The 26,476-nt window shown below is 51.5% G+C and overlaps 5 protein-coding genes across 5 annotated transcripts; 3 read left to right on the forward strand and 2 right to left on the reverse strand.

Annotated features, from left to right (window-relative positions):
* Positions 1-2,233: 2,233 nt before the first annotated feature.
* On the forward strand, positions 2,234-3,312 carry TRIVIDRAFT_48923 (uncharacterized protein; the record flags this gene model as incomplete). Its single annotated transcript, XM_014099273.1, has 2 exons — positions 2,234-3,046; positions 3,124-3,312. 2 exons carry the CDS (start codon positions 2,234-2,236, stop codon positions 3,310-3,312), a joined length of 1,002 nt encoding a protein of 333 aa, XP_013954748.1.
* A 9,765-nt stretch (positions 3,313-13,077) lies between these two features.
* TRIVIDRAFT_58838 (uncharacterized protein) lies at positions 13,078-16,204 on the forward strand (the record flags this gene model as incomplete). Its single annotated transcript, XM_014099274.1, has 5 exons — positions 13,078-13,515; positions 13,693-14,077; positions 14,123-14,340; positions 14,488-15,995; positions 16,081-16,204. 5 exons carry the CDS (start codon positions 13,078-13,080, stop codon positions 16,202-16,204), a joined length of 2,673 nt encoding a protein of 890 aa, XP_013954749.1.
* An 889-nt stretch (positions 16,205-17,093) lies between these two features.
* On the reverse strand, positions 17,094-19,950 carry TRIVIDRAFT_83415 (uncharacterized protein; the record flags this gene model as incomplete). The annotated part of the gene is made up of 3 exons (XM_014099275.1): positions 17,094-17,823; positions 17,956-19,725; positions 19,816-19,950. 3 exons carry the CDS (start codon positions 19,915-19,917, stop codon positions 17,272-17,274), a joined length of 2,424 nt encoding a protein of 807 aa, XP_013954750.1.
* A 988-nt stretch (positions 19,951-20,938) lies between these two features.
* On the forward strand, positions 20,939-23,951 carry TRIVIDRAFT_231083 (uncharacterized protein; the record flags this gene model as incomplete). The annotated part of the gene is made up of 5 exons (XM_014099276.1): positions 20,939-21,463; positions 21,754-21,797; positions 22,883-22,965; positions 23,023-23,200; positions 23,277-23,951. 5 exons carry the CDS (start codon positions 21,377-21,379, stop codon positions 23,710-23,712), a joined length of 828 nt encoding a protein of 275 aa, XP_013954751.1.
* Positions 23,952-24,351: 400 nt separating this feature from the next.
* On the reverse strand, positions 24,352-26,387 carry TRIVIDRAFT_49060 (uncharacterized protein; the record flags this gene model as incomplete). The annotated part of the gene is made up of 5 exons (XM_014099277.1): positions 24,352-24,652; positions 24,787-24,818; positions 24,882-24,917; positions 25,266-26,172; positions 26,263-26,387. 5 exons carry the CDS (start codon positions 26,385-26,387, stop codon positions 24,352-24,354), a joined length of 1,401 nt encoding a protein of 466 aa, XP_013954752.1.
* Between the last annotated feature and the right edge of the window lie 89 nt (positions 26,388-26,476).

A 26,476-nucleotide genomic window follows, 5' to 3' on the forward strand; every position in this document is an offset into this window, starting at 1 on the left:
TGTCTTAGCATCCTTGTATTATTTTTTTTTCTTTTGGAAGTTGTCAACAGCTGTATTTCTAGTGTTTGCTATTTGCTTTGCTTTTGCTTTTTTTCTTTTTTTTTCTTGCTCTTTTTACCTTTACTCGTGGGTTTTTAAACTTTTGCTCATCGTCAAGATGCAGCACATGAATTTGCATGGTTTGGGGCGTTGGTTTAGGGAAATGGCACAGGGATTAGGGATTGGGCTTTGGACGGCTTTTATGACTCCGTCCAACAAACGAAGAAATGGTACACTGATCGAAGAGGTATGGGGGGAAACGCCTGTCACATCTCTCCAGAAGCATTCATCTGGAGTTGATTCCATTTGTGGTTTATGCCTTTTACGCCCCCCCTTTTTTTTCATCCTCTTATTCCATTTCATGTTTTTCTTTAATCAAGCTATTTTATTCATTAATATGCATGAAGGAGCATCGGGCATGGTTACAGGGAGAGGGGAATGACATGGCAACGGTTGGCCCGAGGATGGTTGGAATGGGAACGGGACGCCATCTGATTTTGTGGCGGTTGTGTGTATTCACACACAGTCAATTTTAGCCTTCCCCCTTTTTTTAATTGTTTTTTTTTTTTTTTCGGTTGTTTTATTCAAGATACCTACTACCACGGCTTAGGCGTGGGGAAACAAGAGCGGGCATTACGATGTTGCCTGGTTTATGATTTTATCGTTCAACTTTTTCTCTATTTGGGCATCTTGGGAGTGAATGGGGTGGTTTTTATAGATGCGCACGGAGTGTTGTTTTCTGGCAATGCTTTAGATGGGCGGAATGAATAATGTGAATGAGATGGTGGTGGCTTGCGGGCCATTGTCTTTACGATGCCGAGTGTCCGTTTTTGTGCAATGTGTTGCTTTGGGTGATGTGATGTGATGGATTTGTGTGCGTGTTGGTGACGGGTAGGTTAGTAGCTGTGATTATTGCCTATACTTGCTATAGATATTGCATGTGCGTTGGTATCAGGGGTTAAAACCGTGAGATTACGTGGGATGAAGAGGTAGACGTTTGTTGGCTGGGTGAAAAAGGGCATGTGAAACCTTTTGTTTCATTCCAAGGCGTTGCATTGAATAGGGAGAGAGTGAAGATGTGCAACATCAATGTTGGTACTACTACTGCAGGGTATGTGATGTGTCTGCGTGATGTCTCATTTGCGAGGGTGAACCGGTATTATAATCTGACACGACGGAGGGAGCTTTGGCTAAAGTATATGCCGATTTGTTTTGTGCTTTGATGTTGTGTATAGGAGGACTGCTGATATTTATGAGCACCTGCATATATGTATAGAGGTAGTCCAATAGGCATCATCCAATGGTTTGTTTCCTTGGTGATCTGACTGGCGTCTCCACTGTGCGGACAGAATAGAATAGCATCAAGGGAAGTATTTAATGGAGACATGCACAACATGCATTCGATGGGCCTGCATCGAGTCAGATCTGCTCTCCGTCTTTGGATGTACTAAGTAATATGTTGCTAGTTTCTTTTCTTTTCTTTTCTTTCTTCTTTTCTGTAGATATACACATATACACATATACACTTATTGTATCCTCTCTTGCATTGACTGTCTCGTATTCCAACTGATACAAAAAAGATACTTTGCAAAGATGACCGTCTCCCCGTATTCACGCAAGTCACCTTCCCTCTTAGTGGGTCCCCCATAATTCCCCCCCCGAACTTCTCGTTTTTTGCGCCCTTCTTCCCTCTTGCGCCTCCCAACTCCTCCTCAAACGGCCTCGTATCCAGAATCTCGCCAACACCAGAACCCCCATCGAACCGAGGAAAACAGAATCGACACCGCTCTTGAGGGATTCGCACAGGAGAAGCGATTTCGTTTCTTGTTTCTTTTTTTTTCCTTTTTTGTTTTCTTCCCCCGGTCAATCGTTTTTCCCGACGCTCGTTTAATTTCGTGGGGGAGGGATTCGGAGAAGTGGCATATTTGTTTTTTGTTTGTTGATTGTTGGCTGGGAGTAGTTGTCGCATTGAGAGGTGACTGCGACTGCGCCTTGAGGATAGCTGGAAACGACGGGCGATAGGAGGTTGTTGCTGAGCATTAAACGGCGCTCACTCGTTGCTTGTTTATTTCCGCGCGCGCGCTTGCGATACCGTCATCGACAACGAACAACATCTGCGACAACATCAACACCGACGATAGCCTCAACGAAGAGCATCCGCATCCGCACGAATCGCCCAAAACACACCGCCGCCATGTCCGACTTTGGCGACTTCACGTCCATCTGCGAGCACACGCCGCTGCCGCTGTGCGCCTCGGTCGGCCCCGTCCTGTCGTCGTCTGGCCGCGTCGGCATCGAGCCCAGCTGCTACGCGCGCAACATCGAGGTGGCCAACACAATCATCTTCGAGGGCGCCGCGTCCTTTGCCCACATTGGCGCCCTCATCATGACCGTCATCATGATCCTGCACGTCCGCTCCAAGTTCACCGCCGTCGGCCGCAAGGAGATTCTGACCTTTTTCTACCTCTACATGCTGCTCACCTTCATCTCGCTCGTCGTTGATGCTGGTGTTGTGCCTGCTGGCAGCGGGCCGTTTCCTTACTTTTCGAGCGTGCAGAATGGCCTGACCAGCGCTGTTGTGACGTGTTTGCTGGTCAATGGATTCGTGGGCTTCCAGCTGTACGAGGACGGCACGCCGCTGTCGGTGTGGATGATGTGGCTCTGCTCGGTGGTTGCTTTTGCCATTTCTTTCCTCGTCTCGCTGGCAACCTTTAAGGGATGGGCTGGCATCGGTCCGACCAACACTATTGGCCTGTTTGTCGTACTGTACCTGCTCAACGCCATTGAGCTCTTTGTCTATGTCGGTATGCAGATCCTGCTTGTCGTTAGAACGCTGCAGGATAGGTGGCCGCTGGGCGATATCGCCTTTGGCATCTTCTTCTTCGTTGCCGGCCAGGTTATCCTCTATGCTTTCAGCGCAAAGATTTGCGTTGCCGTGAGCCACTACTTGGACGGCCTGTTCTTTGCCACGGTGTGCAATCTGCTGGCCGTCATGATGGTCTACAAGGTAAGAAGACATGTTGGGGCTTTAAGAGCCCATGTATGTTTGATATATCATGTTGCTAACACCCTCTTTCTTCTCAGTACTGGGACTCCATCACCAAGGAAGATCTCGAGTTTTCTGTCGGCACTCGCATGAACAACTGGGAAGTCAAGGAGCTCCTCGGCGAAGATGACCGCCGTGGCACTGCCTATGCCGATGATCCTTATGCTCAATCCAGTGGCTACGACATGCCTTATTCGCCGACGAACCGCTACTCATCTCGGCACTAAATTCGTTGCAGCTCTTCAAAAGGCGTGTTTGATTTGAGATTTTTTTCTAGTTTACTTTTACGAACGAACGCTTTAATGGGGCTGGTGAATCTCACGTCGAGAAATCACCTGTTCCCCCGTCCGATATCTTGGATAGGGTTTTACGCTTTTATGGCTCTTTTTTTCTTCGTTTCTATTCTTTTCTTTGGGACTTGACATGGCACGGCGTTTTGACGAGGGAGTGATTCCTGACGGGCTGTTGATGGGCCGTCTGTGAGATGAGTGTACTTTAATACGTGGGCTTGGGTAGAGCGGGAGATGTTTTCAGTAGATACCTTGTGTTTAGGTACCATATATATACACATATATATATTCGTATATCAATAAAAGCCGCAGTACACAACCTTGTCTATTAACAGACTGGATTCTCAGCGTGGATCTTAGGCTGGCTGGGCGGTAAACTGGACGAGGGAGGTGTAGAGGCGTGTCGTTGCTAATGCTATTGTAATGGAGAACAATTATAGTTGCATGTAATCCCTGCAAGTCTTACGTGCGAGTTCCGCGAGTTGAGTTGGACAAGTCATCCATCAGTCGAACGCATGGGCAGTTCACGTTGAGCCGGAAGAGTGCGGCCCGAATGACAACTGGTTTCTTGGCGGGTTATCTTTTTTTCTCTTTTCTTTTTCTCTTTCGGGAGCCGGTTTTTTTTTCTCGTAGGTGGGCGGGTTTATCTTTTGCGGTGGATATTTTGGACGAGCGGGTTATCTTCTGACGGTGAGTTGTCTGTCATTGACGGGGGTTATTGTTGACGGGGGTGTTGTGGGTTGTCTTTGATTGTTGATGATTTGAGTTGAGTTGGCAATTGAAAAAGCTTGGGTGTTGGAGAGTGCGGTTTGATTTTGAATTCGAGAGAGGTTATGTTCTTGCGGCTGTGGAAGATGGTTATAGTTTCGACTGGTTTCGATGCCTTGGATAGAGTTGACAGACTGTTAGTTTTGTTGTGTAGTTGTCGGGGTTAGAGAAATGGGATGGCTGTTTTGTGTCTGGGTGTAGAGTTCGCCAATGGGAGTTGTCAAGGAAAGTTGTGCTTGTATAGTATACCTCTTGAATACTATAACCTCTGGATGGAGCTGGTTATACTGGTTATAGTGTATTCTGTGTTGTAGGTTGTTGTAAAGAATTCTATCTTGAACGATGACTTGTCAACTGGCTCCTTCAAAGAAACTGACAACCCACTTTACAGAGGAGTTGTCGCTGGGTGTCCACAACTAAGTCCTTTCTCTCAACAGTATTGATGAATGGAATGGTTAATTGGTTATCCACTTTTCTTCTTTTCTTTTTCTCTTCTATATTCGACTCTATTTTGAAATGTCAACAGCCTACTATGGGCCTTCTCGCGCTCCTTAACTCGAGGGAAAGGAGGTAACGTAACGCAACCAGCCGTAGCACAGGGGACTTGCCCCTACTTCGTAATTCGAACAAACTCAACACGCACCATCTCACCATCCTTTCTTTCCGTCTCTTTTGCAACGTGGCACGCCCCAATGCCCAATCTTCGTGCCACCTTTCAACTTACGGTAACTCGTATAACCCCGGAATCATCAACCGGCCTCATGCAAGTCGCCACCTCGAAAAAGGGGGAAATGGCTCACATGTCGTCTGCACATGCAGGCTTACAAGCCACAAAAACGAAAAGTATCAATGACAAAAGAAGGGCCGCGGGCGGCCGGAGAGTTGCCAAGCCCATCATCCAAGACTCGTCATCGTCATCCCTTCTTCGCCAAGGCCCCCCCTTCCCCCCGGCTCGGCAATGAAAATAAACGGACACGAGCTAGTTTCTTTCTAATGATACACATGAAAAGGACACAAAAATGAGTGATTTTTTCTTTACTCGATACTTATGCCTAGCTTCCTATGCTCGGTGCTGGCCATCAAGAATGACTTCGTTTTCGTTGGCAGACTGCTGACTTGCGGCCGGGAGGGTCTCGATGGGCTTGATGCAGGGGACTCTGGGGGATACGAAGTCGTTGAGATCGCCGGCGGAGAGGATAGAACTTTTGTATCTCGAGATAGATCGGATAACAATAGATTATTTGTTGTTGTCTTGGTGAGGGCGAGAGCCGCGGCCCCCTGGTTTGCATTGTCGACACTCTGCTTAAGCCCCATCTTACGGGGGCGAGTTAACGAAAACTCAGTCTTACAGTTTTGTGTATCTACGGGAGGGGTTTCCTTGAATCAAGATTTGCCCCAACTCTGGGCTCCATATCCATGACATGTTACTTTACAACAACAGAGGCAGAAAGTAAGCCACGGGAATGACTCGTCGGAGAAGAGAATTCCCAAGAAGGGTAAAAAAGACGCGGCTCGGATAACAAGCACGGAGACAAAAGGGCAAATGGGTAATACGGAATATAAGCAAACATGCCTCTTCTCTCTCTCTCTCTGCCAACAAGACAAGACACAAGCATACATTCACACACGCCCACCACCCCCACGGCCACGAGATAAGTTACATCGTATCGTTTTACCCAAAAGAGCGTGTGGCCCTCTAGTTGAATGGAAAATAAAAAAAGAAGCAGTGGTTTGGCTTAGGCAGGGTGCTTTGTAATGCCTGGTTTGGCGTTATTAAGGGGGGTCCGGATGTCTATCGCCCGCTGAGCAGCCGCTTTTTTTTTTTCTCAGTCTCTTTTACCTGCAAGTGTACTTTTCTGGGTAAAGCTCGAAACTGCCGCTGCAAAAAACGCTTGGTTTTACTTTCTGTTATTTTTTATTTTTTAATTCACTATTATTATTGTTTTCAGTTTATTTTATTTTGCTTGATTCGATTGTCATTATGTCGGGAACTTTCTGTTCTTTTGGTGACAACTGCCGGTTTCCGCTTTTGGATGAATCTGGACAGAATTGATAATGGGCTGCATGTAGATACATAACCGGATATACACGTTTTTTGCACACAGAATCGGGCCTCGTCGATAGATGCTTGTTGACTAGGGTTCCCTTTCCGGGAACTGAACAGTACAAAGCACATACAAGGCCTGTAACCTACCTACCCGAATAAGGCCGCAGTGCTATGTTGCTTAGTACCAAGTAGATTGTTGCTGGCCCAAAGTAAACAAGGAGTGGGCTCCTTTTTCTCGCTTGATTTCCAATATAGGGTGTCATCTTTCCATGTCTCCTCCCACCCTGCCGCTGCCGGTAGAATGAAATGCATGTGGAAAGATTGAATAATGCGGCCTGGTGTAGGGGACTAACGGAGAATGAGGCTAGATCCCCGAACTGCGATGGAGTCTCTGTATCTGGCTGTGCCTCGTTTTTATTCTGCTAAGCTTGATTCCATGTTATATTACCGTAGGGCGGGCCGAGGCTATATAAGTGATAGGTTACATTTTGTAATGTGCAAGACCACCTCCATAGTCATCATTGGACCGCGGTATACTTTGTCTGGGGCCTCGTATTGTCCACGTTTTGTATACCTGTAGAATAGGCAGAATGCTTGTTTATTGCACGCTGGTTTATTCAGTCTTCTGGCTGTTTGCCTTGAAGTTGGGACTATGGAAAAGCCCGTTGTCCTCTTTTCCCTCATATTTCCGAAATTGTGTTTTTTTAACCTTCTTGGGAACATTAAACCAAAATCTGACAACACAAAAGCCCGGGCCGTAACTCTACTTGTACCTAAGGCATACTCCAATGTACACACGGTAGAACAGGCAGGGGTTGTCGTATTTCTCGTACGAGGCTACAGTATGTACACGGACGGAGTACATAATACGTAGCTTCGCCTACGGAGAGCGGAGTATAAACCAACAGCAGTTCTCCGACAAAGTGCCTTCTCCGAAGCGCACTTCGCGAAGATGGCTCTATTGCGATGCCATGATTTCCGCCTGCAGAGACAAATAATGACTGGGCTTATTGTGGGGAATAAGAAGAAAGTGTCAGGTGCAAATGAGAGAGAAAGAGGAACCAAATAAGCGGCTTTTCTGCGACCTCAAGGGATAATAGGTAGACACGTATACGGCATCAAGAGAAGCTTGTTGTTTCGAGGGGCGGGGAAGGATGTCCAATGCATGCCCCCCCCAGTAATTTCCTTAACTGAACCGCAGGAGGATTAGTAGTACTTGGATCAGCATTCAATCTGCATAGAATGGAGTGCCCCAGACCAGAGGAGCCTGCCGAACGCCGCACGAGTCTTGGGTTGCATGGAGCGAATGCCGTCTTTGCTTTTCACGACATGATACAAGCGTCATCTGCCGCAAGGACATGCTTAATCCATGAGGCGCCCATGGAGAAAGAGGGCAGCTGATTAGTCCATGTTCTAGAGCATCTTGTGGCGCCGCCTTGTTGGTTCCGGCTTGTGGGACTATTATGGCTGGTAGGCATCGAGGATAGTTTGGCAAGCTTCATGTCTGACAGCCTATACTCACTCGGGGCAATGATGGTAGTGTCATGTACGAGGTAATAGTCGCGAAGGAGAGGGGGGCTGGCCGTGCCTCGACAGGGTTACAGGTACAGTGCGCTGAGTACAGCAAGTACTCTTGAGAAGCAAAAGACCTGTGCTCCGTAAGGCAGTGAACGTTATGGATGAGATGCAGGCTTGGTCTTATGTGGGGGCCTCTAAAGACGCGAGTCTGGGCGTGTGGAGAAGGATTTCCGACAAGGCGGAAGAAGCCCATGATTGATAATATTGCCCTTCTCGGCATTGAGTCATGGCGACGCAGCGTGAACTCGGCGATTTGGTAATTGGTCGATGATCAAGATTGACTCTTTTTTTCCCTCTGCTCTTTTGGTTTTTGCCAGCTGTTGCAACTAGTTAAGCGAAGGCAGCGAAAAGCGACCAGGTGGGCATGTCTCTGTCTTCCCACCCCTTGCTTTGATTTACTTCCCCGTGGCTTTCCTTAGGCTGGGGTTTTTGTTTCTCATGGCCATCTGCCGGGAGATTTTGGTACGCAACAGCAAACAGCCAAGAGGTGCTAGCCAGTCGTTGGCGTGTCCTATGATGATGTCAACATGCAAGGACGATTTAAGCTTTTGCTGACAAGGCGTGAATGGAGCGATGAATAGATCAGGCCAGTCTAACAGAGAGTGCTCCGTACGAGTATGTCTCGGCACATTGATGATACGAGTGCTCGCTGCCATGGCTTAACTCTTTTGTGTCCCCTCGCTTCGCCAAGATTGGCCTTGTATCATGTTGAGTAATCTAAACTCACTATCCTATCGTCCAATCACCAAGCTGGTATGCCCCCTTGCTCGATTTGTTCCAGAACTAAGCGAAGAAGGCTATCAAAAAGGAAAAAAGGAAGAAAAGAGTGTGAAAAAAAAAACGATAAAACTGCGCCGGACTTGGATGTTGTCCAGGGACCGGAGGCGACAGGGATCGGAACCCACCCCGAACAGACGCAGAGGAAGGTAACAGCGCGTTTAGATCTCCCCGAAGTGAAGTGGAATCGGTTGCGGGCTTTTGCTGGCGTGGAGCTTGAATAGCTTTAGCGTCGTGGCATTACTCATGGGAGGGAACCCTGGCGCGAGAGGAGAAGAAGTTAGACGAGATGAGAGTGAGAGAGAGAGAATTCGGAAAGGTTGCTTCATGTGGCTGTGCACGTGAAAGTCGAGAGGGCTGAAGGCCAAGAAAGTCCGGTTGGACTAGATTACAAGATTCCGGACTTGGGGTTTTGGCACTAGTATAGACACGATGGCGTTTTGGACAAGGGGGACGTGAAAGGGTGTATTAAAGGTCCAACGACGACAAGGAAAAACAGGGGTCTGTTAGTTATTACCCCGTCCTGCATGTACGTACTGTACAGTACATAGTCGTACGAAAGTATAGACGGATACTATGCTGCAGCAGGCTCGTATCAACGTTGCTCGCATTTTCCTCTGTGGCCGTCCGGAAAATAAAGTATACTACTGTAAGGCAAGTTGGGGATGAACAAAAATAAAACCAACCACTCAGCCCATGACAAACAACTACGTAAGAGGGGCATCGGATAGACGACAAGGGCGATAGCCGTAAGGCTCAAAGAGGAAAATAGCTGCCGATAGGGAGAAAAAAAAACGAGAACGGAATGCAAGTCTGACAAGCTTTCAAGGGTTTCGTTGGACCGCGTTGGATTAAGCGTATGCATCGCCTTGGCTAAACTGCATGAGGAACAGCGACGATCCCCAGCCTCGAAAGCAAGTTCTGAGTCTGAATGAGTGTCTTCTGTGAGCGCCCAGGCAGTTGAAGCTTCCGGCCCATATGTGTGCCAACTGCCATGACGGAGGTGCAAAGCTGCAAGCAGGGGAGGGGGAGAGTTTGCAAACTTGAGTGTAGTTTGCGGAAGGGGGCGGGATCCGCTTAGAAGTGTCAAAGGGCGTTGAGAAGCATGGACGATAGCAGGAAAGAAGCAAACTACGGCATGGAGGAGAGGCGAGACGGTCGTGTTATTAGCTCGAGACCGAGTTGGTCCGGGATTATTGGCTGGGGGACAGGGATCAGCGGGTGCGGGACGCGCATTGGTCCGGATAGAGATGGGGGGGAATTACAGTATGTAGTATAGAAGCGGGTTTTATGTTTTGTCTATTATTTGTCCGATTAGGCAGCGTACTATTAGAAGGAGAGTGATGGAGAAAGTACTAAGTGAGTATTAGTGAAGGGCGAAGAGCGAGAGTCAGTGTGAGAGAAGCAGAGGAGAGGAGAGGGGCGGACAACGAGCGGACAACGAGCGGCGGGCGGCCAACGGCGGCACATGAAAAGGCAATTTCGTTGAAGAGTCGAATGACTCGGCAAATCCTGCGAGAGCTGTTGGTGCCACCTTGGTGCTACAGTACCGTGTTGCGTGTTATTCGACGGCTGTGAGGGATAGTATCCTGCTCGTATTATACTAAGGTAGGTGGGTTACGTTGCGTGAAGGATTCCTGGGGATTGGGCATTGGGCATCTCGTATATCCACTGGGACGGGAGAATCTCGACCACACAGAAGAGAAGCTGGAGCAGTGCTAGGAAAGACGACGGACGAAGCAGATACGGAAACGGACGAAAGCAGTAGCATTGGCGTGGTGTCTGTATCGAGAGGAGAGCCAATTGAAGCGCGTGGCGGCACAGCAATATCGTCAGCTCCTTGGCTTTGTGTCTAGCTCCAGCCGCAGTCGTCGTATCGCCTCTCGTAAGCAATTGCGGATGTTTGTCCGCAGGCGTATTCTTTTTCTTATTTGTCTCATTTTTTATTTATTAATTAGTTCACCGAGTGACGACAAGAGGCAAATAAACGCAGCGGTGTGAATGCTGATTCGCTGACAAAGGGTCTCTTTTCATTTTTAGCCTTGCGCTTATTGATGTTTTTATCTTATGCTTTTTCTTTTCTTTCTTTTTTGCCTTTGTTTCTCTGCTCTCTTCCTTCAACGGTGAATGTATATACTGTGCTGTGCTACGAGTATTATAGCAGGGGTGCTAGAAAAGAAGCTTTTGTTTCCCCCCCCCCTTCTCCATCGATGGCTTCGGAAATGCAGCGCCCATGTGGACGTCGTAAATCCGCGGCGCTGCCGGGAACGACTATTGCCCAAATAGGACAACAATCGCCCGTCTCTATTTCTATTTGCCTATGTTTTGCTAGTTAGTAGTTAGTGCTAGGCAAATGACTAATTGGTGGCTCCAATTGATTGCAGACAAGGAGGCCCAGAAGACAAAAAAAAATGGCAATTAATGCGCAAAGAAAGACCCAAAACCCGTTAGATTGCCGCGCCCAACCTAAACCGATAGGCTGTGCTGGAGCTGGAGCGCTGCTGCACTACGAGGGATACGACATTAGGCTATCGCTTAGGGGCCTTTGCCCAACTCAGCGCTCGGCATTATCCCTTTTTGCAACGGCATAGTCGCTGGAGGGGAGAGACTCAGCAGCGCCTTTCGAAAATCCAGTACCCGGACGAGGTACCCGCCGCCGGTCATTTTTTCCTTTTTTTCTTTTATTCATCACATATTTTTCATTTTATTACATTTCAATAATTTATTACCTATCAAATTAATCAACAAGTGTCGTTTCTGCTGTGATTCCATGTCGTATTATTAATTCTTCGCTCGATTTCCTGTTTCTTTCTCTCCATCCTGCTCTGGCATCGCCCGCGGAAACCTGCCATCCTGCCTATCACCTATCATCTACGGCATCTGTCTATCAGCTGTTGGGCAAGTGGCAGAAGAAGCGCACAAAAGATACTGCCACTAGTAGTAAGTCAAGGCATTTCATTTCATTTCGTTTGCTTGCTTTTTCTTTATTTTTTATTTTTATTTTTCTTCCTTTCTTCTTTTTTGTTCCCTATCGCGTTGGCCGCTGCGCATCCTTGCATCGTCTTTCCCTCCTCCTCATCGCCTCTCTCCTCTCCGCCTCTCTCTCCCCTTCATTTCCTTCTCATCTTCTCCTCCTACGCACGCAATACACACAAACAAACAAATCCTCCTCTCCTCTCTCCCTTGCAGCCTCAAACGCCCTTCTCCAGCGTCAAGACGAATCTTCTCTCTCCTTGCGCCTACGTTTTCCCGCGTCGCTCCCAGTTTCCCGATCTGCATCGGACTCTTGCGGGAATAGCTCAGCTAAGCGACTATTCATCCAGACCAGACGACAATATATCAGCACCAGTATTCAAGCCCAGTGGAGCCGGATTCCTCGACGGCCGTCTAGATTGACGTGATCAGTAATATGAAAACCACCTACCAGGTTAGTCGAGGCTTGTTCGTTTTGTCTACTCCGTATTATATGCGCTGCGAGCATCGTTACAGTATCGTCCACCATCTCCCGCATTTCGGCACCCACAGCCGGCCATGGGTCGACCGTTTCTTTTCTTACACTCTCTCTTGTCTTCTCTTCTTCTCTGGCCCTCCTTATCATGCCCTTGCCCTTGCCCTGCCCTGTCTCTCTGCCCTGCTGCCATCGACTGTTGCCTCCCGTGGAGTCCGCACCAGAGCTCAACTTCCCTGCCCGCCCCTTGTTCAACACCGTTCCATCGAGTCTCCTGCTGTTCTCGTACGTCTACGCGTACCGTCCTCGTGCTACTGCACCTCCCCAGAGACAAAAGAGACAAGACATGGGTAGGAGACGTCCCTGGCCTGGCCTGGCCTTGCATATCCACACACGGATCCTCGACTCACTCACGTCCCCTTTGATATTCGTCTCTGCACCCCCCAGCTGCACCCCAGACTCTTCCTCGACTATTTGTCTGGTGACTAACCATGATGACTAGGCGTAGCTGTTATTGCCAAAAGCCACACCCCTCTCCACCTTGTTCCGCTTTGTCCTGGCGTCAAACAACTTATAGTTAATCATCGCCGCATGCGACACCAACGGCGCCCTGCTTTATGATTTCTTCCAGAGCCACCAATCTCGTGGCCATTCTTGCATTGTCATCACTCCTGTCATGGTCCAGACCGTTTGAAAGAACAAGAGCCGCCGGCTGCTACTACAAAGCATCATAGCGTCGAGATCCACGGGAGACTATGGTTGAGCCTCCCTTACATTACTCGGGGATTAAGACGATAAGAACAAGACTCTCTTGGCGATTAGCCGCACCGCGCTGACCTGCCGCCTTTCATTTTCATACTTGATCTAATTGGTCTCCATTACCGCCTTTACGAAACAATACGGGAGCGGAAACACAACAAGGCGATTCTCATTATATCTTCACTGCTCCCTTACGGCACTGCCAAAGGCTTGCTTCGCACCACGTCTCTGTAAGCACCTACTTCTTTCCTCTCATCGACAGCACATGCAGCAGTCTTACCAGGGAGAAGAACACGGACAGGCCAAAACAATCAAAGCAAGGAGCATGGACGAGGCGTCCACGTGGGAGCATCTCCCTGCCAACGAGCACAAGTTTGTCTGGGACGAGGCCGAGGGCAAGTTTTGGAGAGACTTCAACGCCAAACAAGAGGCCCTGCATTCCGAAAAAGAGCGAGAGTACCAGCTGGCCCTGACAGACGCCAAATTCGAGCTGGGCAAACTGGATGGAAAGCGCAACGAGCTGACCAAGGTCCGCGAGAGGCTCGCGCTGGAGCTGAGCAACCTCGACAAGGAACTGGCCAACGTCGTCACCGAGTGCAATGGAAGGTCGGACATGATATTTGCCATGGAGCAAAAATATCGCCACGATGAGCAAGACTTTCTACAACAGAGGGAAAAGGTGACAGAGACCATGATTCGCTGGTTTCAGGAAAAGCGAGATGCTGCCGCCAAGGCCCAAGGCGACGCCGGAGATGACCAGACTGTTAACAAAATCGCCGATGCCCCACGAGAAACCACCGACAGCGATGCTACAGAGATGGAAGGGGTTGAATACTGGAACGAGCTGCCACAGCGCCCGGCCGTCGTCACCCGGCAGGTCGCGGCAAAGACGCCCATCGCGCCCATCGCGCCGTCGTCCTCGCTCAAGGGCATTCTGCAGGAGCCAGTGGAAGCTCTCGTTGACCTCGTCGATGCCGACGGCCGAGTGATTGGACCCATCAACAAGACAGAGCCTTGGAACCAGTGGGTCAAGGCCATCCTGGGTCTGCCCATCAAGCGTTCGGTCAAGATTCGGCGCGGACGCAAGTTCACCACGGATCACCTCGCCGGCATCTACGAACACACAGAGGCCAAGGGCGTCAAGTGGCTCTCGTGCATGATCCAAGCCATTGGCGACATCCAGGCTCAGAGGTGCATATCTTGTGACAAGAACCAGGGCGCCTTTGATGACTGCATAATCATTGGCGGGCCGCTTTTTCAAAAGTGTGGCAATTGCGAGTGGAATCGCCAGGGCTGTCATGGGGCGGCTCTGCGCAAGGGCGGCGGTTCGGGAGAATCTCCAGTTGCAGACGATAATATCCCTTCCGCAGAGACTCCTCGAGAAGAAGAACAACAACAACAGCAGCAACCAGGAGAAGAAGAAGAAGCCCCAAAGGATATGCCCAACGGAAATGGTTCCTCAAGGCTGACGGCAGACGGAACCGCAGAGGAGGCAGACTCACCGCCACCACGAGAAGACGACGACATTAAAGGAAGGATATGGACGAACACACCGCGGGAGGCTCCCAAAGAAGTGGAGGAAGATGAGGTAGTCCCTGATCGATTCCATGATCGATATGATAACCAAGGACAAGAAATGGCCCAGCAGATACAGACTAGAAAGCAGCAGGCTACAGAAGAAGCGCTCGCCGTCGCTGCTGGCGTTGCTGAAGCAGTCAGCGCAAGGTCTGTGCAGAGCGACGAAGTCAAGCCCACAATAACAGAGAGGCGAGGATTGCCTACTAGCCGGCCGGCCTTTTATCAAACCGAGCAGCTGTTGAACCCCAAAGACCGCCCAGAATCTCGAGCATACCCCTACAATACGGGATTCACGCCGGCAAACGTTCCGAGCCGGCCATCCTCTCAGGATCTCAACACTCCTACTCCGCGATCGATGGAGGCTTCGCCTCAGCCATCGGATAACGCGGACGAGCCAGCTCTACCTAAAATTACCCGCGAAACCCTCACTCTAAGACATAACGGCAAGGTGTACACTCATCCAGAAATCATAGAGGGCGTACCTCTTGAGAAGATTGACCCAAGCCACCCGTACTGGGACCCTAAGTGGCCCGATATCAGGGGTCTGATTGAGACACCACTAAACCAATGGAGAGAGAAGCACCAGCAGGCCATGGAATCCAAGGACAAGGGCGTAGACAAGGCCTCTACAAGATTCCAGCTGGGGCGACAGGTGAATCGCGGCCTAAAGATTCTCGAGTTCTTGGACGAGGGCGAGATTAGCCCTTACCAGCTCCTGAGCAAAAAATACACCACATCTGGCAAGGGGAGCATCACCTCGTATGACACCCTCTTCCGCCTGTGCGAGACGCTGAGCGAGCTGGGCAAATACGGGCTCGACATCCACCCCCTGGAGTGGATGCGTCAGCGTTTGCATGAGTTGTGGGTTGAGCAAGGTGCCGCCTTTAATGTGTCGAGAATCATTCACAATTTTTACAACGACCCCAAGCTGGCTGCTCTGCGGACCAAGTCTGGATTTAAGAACATTGGTCGGCCCTCGGGTGTCAAGGCAAGCCGTCGCAGCGGTGCCCCGTCCAACGACACCCCTTATTCCCAATCCCAACAACAAAAGAAACGAAAGACCTATTATTCCAATTCTGGGGCGCCGGGAGATCACGACAGATCGTCGACGGATCTGACGTCCGAGGGTGGCAACGATGGCACAACGATGGCGCCCGAATCTCCAACTTCAGGAGGTCCAATCATCAAGCGTGCTAGGACGCTGTCTCCATCCATTCGACCGTATAGAACACTCGTCGATGATACTGAAGATTTTACCGACACAGATCTCTGGAGCGGCGCGCCCATCACGCAAAACGATTTTCGGGTTGACCAGATCAAGTCGCGGCTATACACGAGCTCGCCTCGGGTGACCCAGTACCTTCACTGGATGAAGGAAGGCCGATGCTTGGAGCACCAGATCTTGAGGGAGGGGCATCCTGTGAGATGGGCAAAGCTCAGGGAGCCCATCAACTTTGACGTGCGGCTGGATGACTTGGTCGACGTGGTTTGGAACAGGCGGGTGCTCAAGGCGCATTTGATTATGAGCGACCGCAACACGCAGATTTCTTCTCTAGATGGACGACCCAGAGGAGATGTTCTCGTGTCATTTAGACGGGAGAGGACGCTTAGGAGGTTGATTCGGGTTCTTGGGAGTATGGGAGTCAGGACCATTGAGGGATCCCAGTAAGTCACATTTTCAACCCCCCCCCCTTTTTTTTTTCTTTGCTTGGCCTGAAGAATCATGATACTAACAGTGCTGGTGTCACAGGGAGGAGTTGCTGCACCGCTGGGCAATCATGCAGTCTGAGCAGCTGTCGGAGAGAGACGAGGAGCTCGCAGGCGAAGATCACAGGAGACCGGCCTCTTCGTCCCAGCTACCAGTTGCCTATTAGTTTTGGCACATCTGCTGGAGCCCGTCATGACTTGATTTGAGTCTTTTGTTTTGCACGGAGCCGGAGGGCTGGGGGGTGTCTTGGCGAGACAGATTTGCAGCCTTTTATTTTCTTTGAGGTTGTTGGTCTGGATCATGATAAGCCGGTCCTTGGGGCTGGCCTTTTTTTTTTTTTTTTTTTTTTCGTTATGCGTTTTAAGGATCATATGGGGGGGTATAATTGCCGAGAGCAGGACAAAAGCATATGTTGTCTTTTTTTTTTCTTTTTTTTCTATTTCCTTTGTTTTGTTGAGGTGCTTTTCCTGCATTAGGAGAGGACCATAGATACCCAGTGGGAAAACGAAATCGGTAGCCTTGTTGTTTTGTTTTGTCTTTTTTTTTCTTTCATTCCTTGGAGGTTTCGGCCTTGGGTTGGAATCCGGGTGAGGCGGTAGTCTTTAGGGATAATAGCTGGATGGAGACAGTTTTTGGCTCAATGGCTTTTGTTCTTTTTTTTTTTTTTCTTCTTCTCTACTTGAGATTGCGTCGCTTATTTCTTGCGCCGCTTCAACAGTGCGCTTTTTGTCGCCGATATGATCTCTTTGTGTATGATTGCATATGGTATATGGATTTATGCACTCTCTGGCGTGTCCTGGTGGTTGTTTCTTCGATCAGCCTGGGGACTGGCTCAGATGAGTGGTGATGAGGGAAAGGGAGTATATAGGACCTCGGGGGTGGAAGGAATATATCCAGAGTTTGTACAACCTTTTGAAGAACTGTGATGTGTTTTGTGTGTTTGCCGAGATAGGGAGATGTGATGCATTAAAGTTGGCTGGCTCAACTATGATAATCTCTGTTGCGTGAATATGATTTGGGTTTTAATTTACTTGATGTATGAAACAGCGGGATATCATTCATACGTGTATTAATGCTCTTAATTCAAATTCATAAGTCCGTATCCGATATCCCATACATTGTCCTCCTAATTTTCAAGCTCATTGCTCCAAATATCATAAGCCCCCATCATTATATGCTTCCCATCTTTCTCTTTTTATTCTTCTCATACACGCATGGAACCCGTTCCTTCTTTTATTTTCTCCTCGACGACCTTGTGCGTCCGAGACTTTCTGTCGGTGCGCTTTCGACGGCACTGGTCATCCTGCTCATCAGCATGGCCTTTGTCTCCATGGCCTCGGGGTCGCGATACTCGAGCTGAGTTGCGGGCGGAGATTGTCTCTGCAGCCTCTCTTCGTCGACGTCTTCGTCCTGCAGCGCCCGAGGGGGAAAAGCCGCGCTATCGATGCTGGCTGCGCTACTGTCGTTAGAAGCGTTGCTGATGGCGCGGCCGAGGATTTTGTGGCGACGACGACGGAGGGCGCGGGGGTCGGACTGGTGATGGGGAGCGGCGGAGTCGGGGCCGGGGAGGGAGGTGGATGCGGGAAGGGGGATGAGGTCGGAGAGGGCTGATGTGAGGCCTTGACGGAGCTCGGCGGCGGCGGCGGCTAGCTGGCGTTGTTTCTCGACTTGTTCGGCGGATGGTTCTTGTTCTGTTGGAGCTTCGGGAGGTTGGGGGACGGGGGCTTCATTGGTTGGTTCAGGGGCTGGTTCAGGGGGTTGTTGTTTTGGTTGTGGTGGTGATGGCTCTCTGGGCTCAGAGGCTGAAGGGGGTCGAGGGGGTGCTGGGATTGATTGTTCTTCGGGTTGAGGTAGCTTGGCTGGCGCAGATATGGTGCGAGCAACGACGGTTTTGGCCGCTGGCAGCTTTGGCGACACGTTGAGCGCGGCCGACGACAGCTCAGTCAGAGGAGGCGTCTCAGCCGTCCACACAGTGTTGACCGGATGGGTTCGCGCAGTCAGAAAGTCTGCCGGCGTGATGGACCCGAGCGTCTGCTTGGCGCGGCCTTTCTCAGGCACGTCCTTGTCAAAGGCGGTGGTGTCGACGCTTTGCTTGGGAGGTTTTGCTGCGGGTTTTGTCTCCGGGGCCTTTCGAGGCTGCTTTTCTGGGCCGACGTCGTCTTCTTCGTTGACAAAGGGATCCCGCTTGACGCGCCGTTTCTTGATCTCGGGGAATACAAAGTCTTCAATAGGAGCCAGGCTGCCGCTGGATATGCACTCCCACAGCCAGTCTGCCGAAACGACGGGGACGCCCCAGTCAAGCGCGCACTTTAGTTTTTCTCTCCGCATCGACATGAGAGATTTGCATACAAGCACGTTTGTTGACCGCCGGAATGACTCTTCGTATTTGCCTCCCAGCTGGGCTACGCTTCTCGCAACTTGGTTGAGCTCTATTCCGGTAAACGCGGCGCTACACACGGTGATGCTTGAAAAGGCTGGGATGGGAAACAAGGGGAACGGCCGCCCTAGGACCTGCTCATTGGGACTGAAGAAGCGCTTGTTATGCAGACAGTTTTCAATGTAAAACTCGGTAATGATGTGGATGTGCTCGTTTGGCACTTTGGGGTGGGTGTCGGGCTGTGAGGTTTGGGGGACTATGAGAAACCGGTAGTGTTCGGGGTCTGTCGGCTGGGACAGCATAGCTGGAGCTTGCAGCGACGAGGCAATGGTGCCGCTGAGAGTCGCAATTGTCTGCTCCAGGATAGATGCTCTCTGCTGCGGGAATCCGTGGACGACAAAGACGCAGTTGGCAAAGACGCCCTGGTCCTCCTGGAGAGAGTAGCCTGGCTGCGTGGGAATTTCGGAGAGTGGTACTGGAGCTGAAATAGCAGCAGGGGCGGCAGCAGCAGGAGTAGGGTCCATGGTTGGTGCTCCAAGCGGATTATCGTGGGCAAATGAATACTCTCTCGAGGCAGATCTACCGAGTATGTCGCCCCAGAGGTCGTTTCTCTGCGAGCTTAGCTTCATACTGACCGTCTTGCGCAGCTTCCTCACGCCTTCGTCTGGCCCTCCGTTTAGGACTGCAGACCTTGCTCTCTTCCCCAGTGATGACCTCTTTAGATCTTTCTTGACCCAAGCGCCAACGCCTTGCTCTTCCGGAGGTAACAGCGGATCAAACTTGGTTTCTTCTAGGATCATGCCGCGCGCGACACTCTGCTCGAGCCAATCCAGCGTAACTGTATGCACACCCCACGACTTGGCTGCCGTAAACTTCTTACCCTCGGGCTTGCTGACGATCAGATGCGAGCATCGCCTGGTTAGATCTCCGGTATAGCGACCGCCGTTTTGCGTAATCATCTCTGCAATCTTGTCTCTGGTGTCGCCGAAGCCCGTCAAGCAGACGAGCAGAGACCCCCTCGCAGCCGGCGACGTTTCCTCCTGCGACGAGGGCTCGGCGCCGCTCGTCTCCAGCGCCTTTAGCTGGTAGCTCTTTTCCAGCGCGGCAAGGTCGAATTCGTCGTCGTTCTTCCACAGCTCGTTGACGGCGTTGATCCAGGCGGCGTCCATGGCCTTGATGTCGACTCGTTCGCGGGCGACATGGCGATACTTGGGCGTGTCGTAGTCGCCGACGACGAGATGCGTCACGTCAGGGGTGAGGTCGTACTTGTGCACGCCGCCGAGCTCGGCAACCTTCTGGGCAATGTCTGTCTGTTCGCGCCGAGGTTGAGGTTAGCAGTTAGCAGAGGGAATGGGCATGGGCATGGGCAAGGCGATGGCGGTGCTGGAGCGGAAACGAACCCGTTGATCAGGCGGGATGCTGGTGCAGCACACAATGACACCCTTGAACGGTACTGAGGCGTCGAAGCCGTAGCCCTCGTCCTCTGAAGAGTGCGATGCCATGGCTCATGACATGCTGTTTTGGCCGGATCATGTACACGAAGGGATCATGATGGAGTGCATGCAGCAGCCACTATAAAATGGGATGTTTGAGTGCTCGATAATGGCTATGGAGCACTACGATAAGAGACCAGACGCGTCTCAGTGCATGTACACAACTAAAGCGCGTTGATTGAAGTGCCCTGGAGGCTGTTGATACTGTGTTTCCCTGGTTGAGCCAGCGGCTACAGTGGGCAATGAAATGACCGTTTAGTGGCTGGAGTACAGTGCGGTATCAGTGTTGTTGCACTCCTTCTCGTAGACGATGAGCACATGACGGCTATATTCCGATGATTGACTCTGTCCAGGCACAGTTGATTAGAATGAATTAGCAATCTGCTCTATACGAGACTGGGTATACAAGCACCAGTAAGTCGGGCAGCTCTTGAAAGAAGCAGTTGTAGTGCTCTGCTTTGGGCTCTTGGATATTACAGGCACATGCACTCCATACAGTCCCACTCATTCCCGGGTATCACTGTATTAGGTAGTACCTGTGTTGGATCGGCAGATCTTCACAAGCAGCGTCATGTCTTGCATCTCGGCTTATGCTGGGTGAGACCTGCTGGGCATTCTCACACGCTGAAAGGCATGCAACTTGGGTGCATGTGAGCTCCTGTTACTCACCCAGCTGCGTGTAATTTATATTAGCTCCAGGTAAATTCAATGTAGCCTAAGGCAGCGTACTATGCCTATGTTAGTAGGGGGACGCTCCGGCTCCTTCATGTCATGTCATCATCAATAGAACCTAAAGTGGCAGATTCTCTCACCACCTGCACCTTCAGGTCAACTGTGATTGCACCAGCTCCCCCCCAAAGCCTCGCGCTGCAGGCAGGTTTAGGTGCCTAACCTGCTAAAACCTACGCCTGTAACCAATTAGCCGCCCAGACTCCTCCAAGGTTAGTACCTAAACCCCACCATCGCAGCCTTGCGTGAGTCGATCCAAGCCCGCTCCTCTGCTTTGCTCTGCTCTCTGTCAAACGCAAGGCAGAAACCACCAAGCCGCGAGCATCTTCCCCTCTCCCCGCATCCTCTCGACCCTCTGTCCTCTCTGGGCCGGCACCTCACAGCGGACAGACGCTCTCGACTCGCCGTCTTGGTGTCCTCTGCAGCAGCTCTCGGCGTGCACAACCGCTCTCCGCCACCCATTCGAAGGCCGCGACTCGTCGACAGCTGCGACCTTTACCGACGACGACGCACGATCGACATACCCAATACTCGCCGGCAGCCTCTCGTCTCCTGCTGGCACGGGCTAATAAGCGTTGGACCAGCGACCGGCAACCAGCAACCAGCAACCGGCAGCCTGCCAACACGACCTACGACGTTCGGGGCACTCGGTGCTTTATTCGACAGCTACAGCTCCCCCAAGGTCCTCGTGTGACCCGATCAGATCCCCCAGCTCGTCGACCTTCCTCTTCCCGCCACGATGCCTCCCCCTTCGTCGGCGCAACAAAAGGTGCTACTTGCACAGTTCGTTAACCTTACTGGGGCTACGGAGCGTCAGGCGACTCGGGTATGTCAGATAACGTTGCTTCCCCCCCGTGCTTGTCGGTGGCCTGGCCGAGCCCAACGGGGGTTCCTCACCTCCATGCCTTCACAACGTCTCGCTTGGGCTCATCCCGGATCAATGGGCCGGGATAAAATTGGGGCATGAGGCTGGCATGAGGCTGACCCTGCTTGCCGGCCCTTTCGGCTTCTGGCGCCTGCTGGACGTGAGGCTGGGCCCACGGCAGAGCAATCCTGCATCCCAAAGTGGTGCTTCTCAACCCGTCTGTTCGGTCGCTAACACGAGGTGGTGTGCAGTATCTTAAGTCGACCAGCTATAAGCTCAACGAGGCCGTGGATGCGTAAGTAACCCCCCCTGGCTTGCTGTCGTTGTCCCCTTGCGAGCCTCAAATCTCCGCCTTCGTTTTCCCGATATTTCCCCCTCCCTTCTCACGCTCTCCCCTCGCTCGCCCTTCCAGTCCGTCGGATATTCCTCGAATCAGACTCGCCACGGCGCTTCTCGGACAATTTCGTTGTGAGATGATGCATCGCCAGGCTTCCAATGTTGTTATCGGTGTGGATTGACTGTGGGGGTCCCACTAAGGCGAAGCCCGCCCGTCTTGTCGGACACTCACCAGAGTATGGCCGAGCGCCGCCGATGCTACTGAAACAGAGACGTCAGAAAGCGACAGCATGCCAAGATGCTACCTTGCAATATCGTATTATCTCATTGTTGGCTTCTGGATGCCTCAATCGTCCATTTCCAAGCACGCCTCTCTGCCATTTACCTGGCTCCCTGGCGTGCCCGGATCTCTTGGGAGCATCTCTTGACGAACCTGCGAAGCCACGCGCTCCTTGACTTTTGCGTTAATTTGCGCCCTCACTGTTGTGGAAACCTTCGGTCCCCTCTGACCTCTTCTTCATCGACCCGGAACCTTCACTCTGCCTTTTTTTTTTAATTCATTCCTTTGTTCCTACATCTGATATTGCGCATATCACCAACAAACATCCTGACCGGTGTCTTACTCTAAACGACAACGACGAAGAAGACTGCAAAGACACCGACTGCGACCCAGCGATTCGGGGACGCATGCATCCCGTGCATCGGGCCTCAGAATGATGCTGGGTTGGAAAGGCGTCAAGCACCATCTGCCTTCCAAAGTCGCAAAGGCCGTCCCCCTCTGGTTGTCTAAGAAGAAGCGAGAGAAGCATGGCGCCGACACTGCTGCCAAGGAGCAATCTGGACGGTACTATTTACTCCGGGCTGGGACGAATGGGGATGAGCACCAACATCTACACATGAGAAGACGATCACATTTTGGCCAAGATGGACCATTGGCAATCTGCTGCTTAGTGGTGGCGTTGCGCAATCTCATTTTCTCTCTTTGACATATGGCCCCAAGATGCACGGCCTGCTAGGTGGCAGCTGCTGACATGGCGTATCTAGGTATTACATGAACTCGGCCAGTGAAACCAAGGGCCCATCTCCGTTGGATTCCAAATTGGAGGCTTTGTTCGACTCATTAAGGGGTAAGCTTTGATGCTACCTGCTTGAGCTGCTTATCGTATGCTTACCAACCCTGTTAGATGACGAAAACGATGAAAAAGACCAGCTGGAGCTGGAGTCGACCATGGGTTATCTGAGCGAGAAACTCAACGTCAGTCTAGAAAACGCCGAACTGTTCGTCGTCCTGGAGTTGGTGCAGGCCCCTAGCGTGGGTGAAATCACCAGATCAGGATTCATCGACGGTTGGAAATCAAGCGGGTAGGTTTCTTTTTCTGGCCGGAATTTCCCTTCACCAAATCATCACCTCCAAAGCGGTCGTACTTACTATTGGTAGGGTTGGGGTATCGCACCAAGAACACGCCGCCCATGTACGGAAACTCATCTCTGAGCTCTCTCGTGATACGGCCTTGTTCAAGAAGGTTTACAAATACGCCTTTGTTGCTGGCCGTGAAAAGGACCAGAAAGCCCTGGCTTTGGACAATGCTCTAATCTACTGGAGCATGCTATTCTCGGCGCCTGGCGTGGTGTGGAAGGGCAAGCACGACTGGCTAGACCTATGGAAGACATTCCTGGGCGAGAAGTGGACTCGATCTGTCAACAGGGATATGTGGAACATGATTTTGGAGTTCGCCCTTAAGAGCATTGGCGACGAATCCTTGTCATTCTGGAGCGAAGACGGCGCATGGCCAAGCGTCATTGACGACTTTGTCGAGTGGTGCAGGCAGAAGGGCATTGGAAAGCCCGAGACTATGGAAGTCGATGGTCAGTGAAGCCTTTGGGTCTAGATGACCACATTTACACAACAATTGGCCGGGATACTGCGTATCGGCAAACTATTGGCTTGGCGGGAATGGATCCCATCTTTTTATTATGCAGGCACCCGCGAGGGAAAGGGGGCTGGCTTAGAAGACATGCTAGGCGAGACTTGAGAGTATACCTCGGCCTCCTAGCCTCTTTTGCGATGTCATAGACTTATAGCGACAATTATACGAAATCATGGAATGACCTGAAACTGAATGGACAGTGGTCTTTTTGTCATTATAGCATCAACATGGTCATGCCTTTGAAAAAAAAAAGATTGTCTATATCTTTTGACAAGTGACATTTATCATTTCTCCGTAAAGCACCCCAGGATTTTGTACAGGATATTCCGGATGCTCAATCTCCCTTTCTCCAAAATCGCACAATATCGCCAAGCATGAGAGGTTCCCTTGCCCCCCTGTCGACGCCACCTCTTTTTTTATATCGTCATAATCTTACACGAGGCAAAGCGCATTGGGATTCCCTCTAGCGTATGTACTCCTCCCATTTGTAGCTTTGTCTTGATTCAATTGATTCCACGCCGCAAAGAAGAAGTTTTTAAAAAAGGCACAAAACAGAACAAAATCGCCAAATCCCGCGGGGCTTTTTTACGCCTCGCTGCCCTGTGTCCTCCACTTGGGCGGGCCGAATCTCGAGACAGTCTCAAGCTTGCCGTCGCCGAGCTTGACGTGGGCGGCGCGGATCATGCGCGGCTCGAGGCGCAGCGTGGAGCGGACGTCGTGGTGGACGCGCGGGGAGGAGTCGTAGCGCATGACGAAGTAGTGGCCGTGGGTGTGCTTCATCTGGTGGATGGAGATTGGCTTGGGGAGGGAGAAGACGCCCCAGTTGGAGAGGCCGCGGATGACGCCGCCGTTTTTGAGGACGAGGGAGCCGACGGTTTGGGCGATTCTGGAGGGGGATTATGTTAGGAGATTGAAGAAAAAGAGAGAGCCAGGAAGAAGAGCTACGAGGGGGGAGAGGGGAAGGTTTTGTTGTTTTGTCTGGGAGGTTTTGAGGTTGGCGATGAGGGTGGTGGGACGTACTCTTTCACCTCGGTGAGGTTGCCCGGCCGGACCTGAAAGAAAAGGACGAGTTAGCAGGTCGAATTGAGTGTTAAGGAGAGTGGATGATTGCTCACAATGGCAATGAGTTCGTAGAGCATCTTTGCGACGGCCTACGGGGAGTCTGGAAGAGAGTTTGGGAGGGACATGCGACTTTGCGGGATCGGGTTGAAATTCTGAGCTGCGGCTATGCCGAGGTTTTGCCGTGGTGAAGGTGACGGCTTCTGGAATGCATGCACTCTGGAGCTCGCTCTAAGGGGTTAGGTAGTTAGGGGTTGGTGATGGTGAGCTGAAGCGGTGCAATTCGATGCTTGTGGTAAAGTGTTTCATAATATTACAGGGTTATTGATACAGCTACAGCTACAGATAGGAAACATTGGTGGAGTTGTTTTACAATCGTTGATTCTTCTCTATATCCTCTCTTTGGACAGAGCTTGCCAGATGCCCCACGGTAGCCTCCACCCACTACTCTTGACGGCAAATGGGTCGAAGTTGGCCTTCTCCAGGTTGAGCAGCCATTGGGCCGCGGGAACGGCCTCGAGCAAGACACCGAAGCCACGCCGCACATCGCGAGCAGTGTCGCTCTCGTCGTCATACTGGTGCTCGCCCTCGCCCTGATGCTCAAAGTCGTGGCCGGGATCCTGCCCCGCTTTTAACCTCTTGAGCATCTCCCGCGCTGTGATGAGATGGTCATTGGCGCGCGTGGCCACCCTGAAGATGGCATCCTGCAGGCCGGGTGCGTTGGGGCCTTGCCGGAAGACTTGCTCCTCCTTGACCCCCTCCTCGGCCAGTATGTCGAGGGGCAGCAGGAGCGCCTGGTTGCGGCTCGGGGTTTCGACACCGGAGGGCGTCTGGACGGGCTGCGCGGGGGCGGCGAGGACGGGCACTCCCCGAAGCACAGCGACGATGCCACACGCCTTGCCGATATGGCTGGCCAGGTGATCCACGTGCATTGACCGCAACGGCATGGATGCAAGAGTCGCATACAGCATCGTGGAGTACGTGTGCTCGGCATAGTCCTCCAGGCTGGCCAGGGTTGCGAAGGGCCGATTGTCCATGTGCCTCTCGCGCGTCCGGATAAGGCGCGAGACCCAGAATTTGATCGACTTTGTCGTCGAGCCGCCTGCCCGTTGCTCGAGCTGCTGTAGGCCCTGGTGGAGCAAGATGCAGATTGGCTCGCGCGGAGGCTGTCCGGCGAACGTCTTATCGATGGAATCGTGCCAGAATTTCATGCGCATGACGCCAATGGTGGGATTCGACACCATCTCGGGCAGCCGGACGAGCTCGAGATTCAGTGCGCGGAGGGCGGCGTATGTGTCCTGGACGGGAGGCGGCATGAACCGGCGGATGAGGTGAGCATCGTAATCGCTGGTCCTATAGACGGTCAGAGGAAAAAAAAAAAAAAGACCCGTGGTAGTAATCGAAAAATCCAAAGGGGGCCATTGGGGAATGCCATACTGAAGCTGCCTCAAGCAGTACCGCCGAGCTGATTCGACGTCAGCCTCAGTCACGTAGCTGCGACGGCTCCGCAGAGCAGGGACGAGCCTTTTCAGGCCATTGCCTAGAGTTCTGGGACGATGCATGCGGCAGAACGGGCCGGAGCTTTTCACTCAACTGCCACCATCGTGGTGATGGCTCGGCGAGAGTCGCATTGCATTGTGCGACAAAAAGA

Source organism: Trichoderma virens, assembly GCF_000170995.1.
Source record: "Trichoderma virens Gv29-8 chromosome Unknown TRIVIscaffold_79, whole genome shotgun sequence".
In the NCBI taxonomy this organism is placed as follows: Eukaryota; Fungi; Ascomycota; class Sordariomycetes; order Hypocreales; family Hypocreaceae; genus Trichoderma; species Trichoderma virens.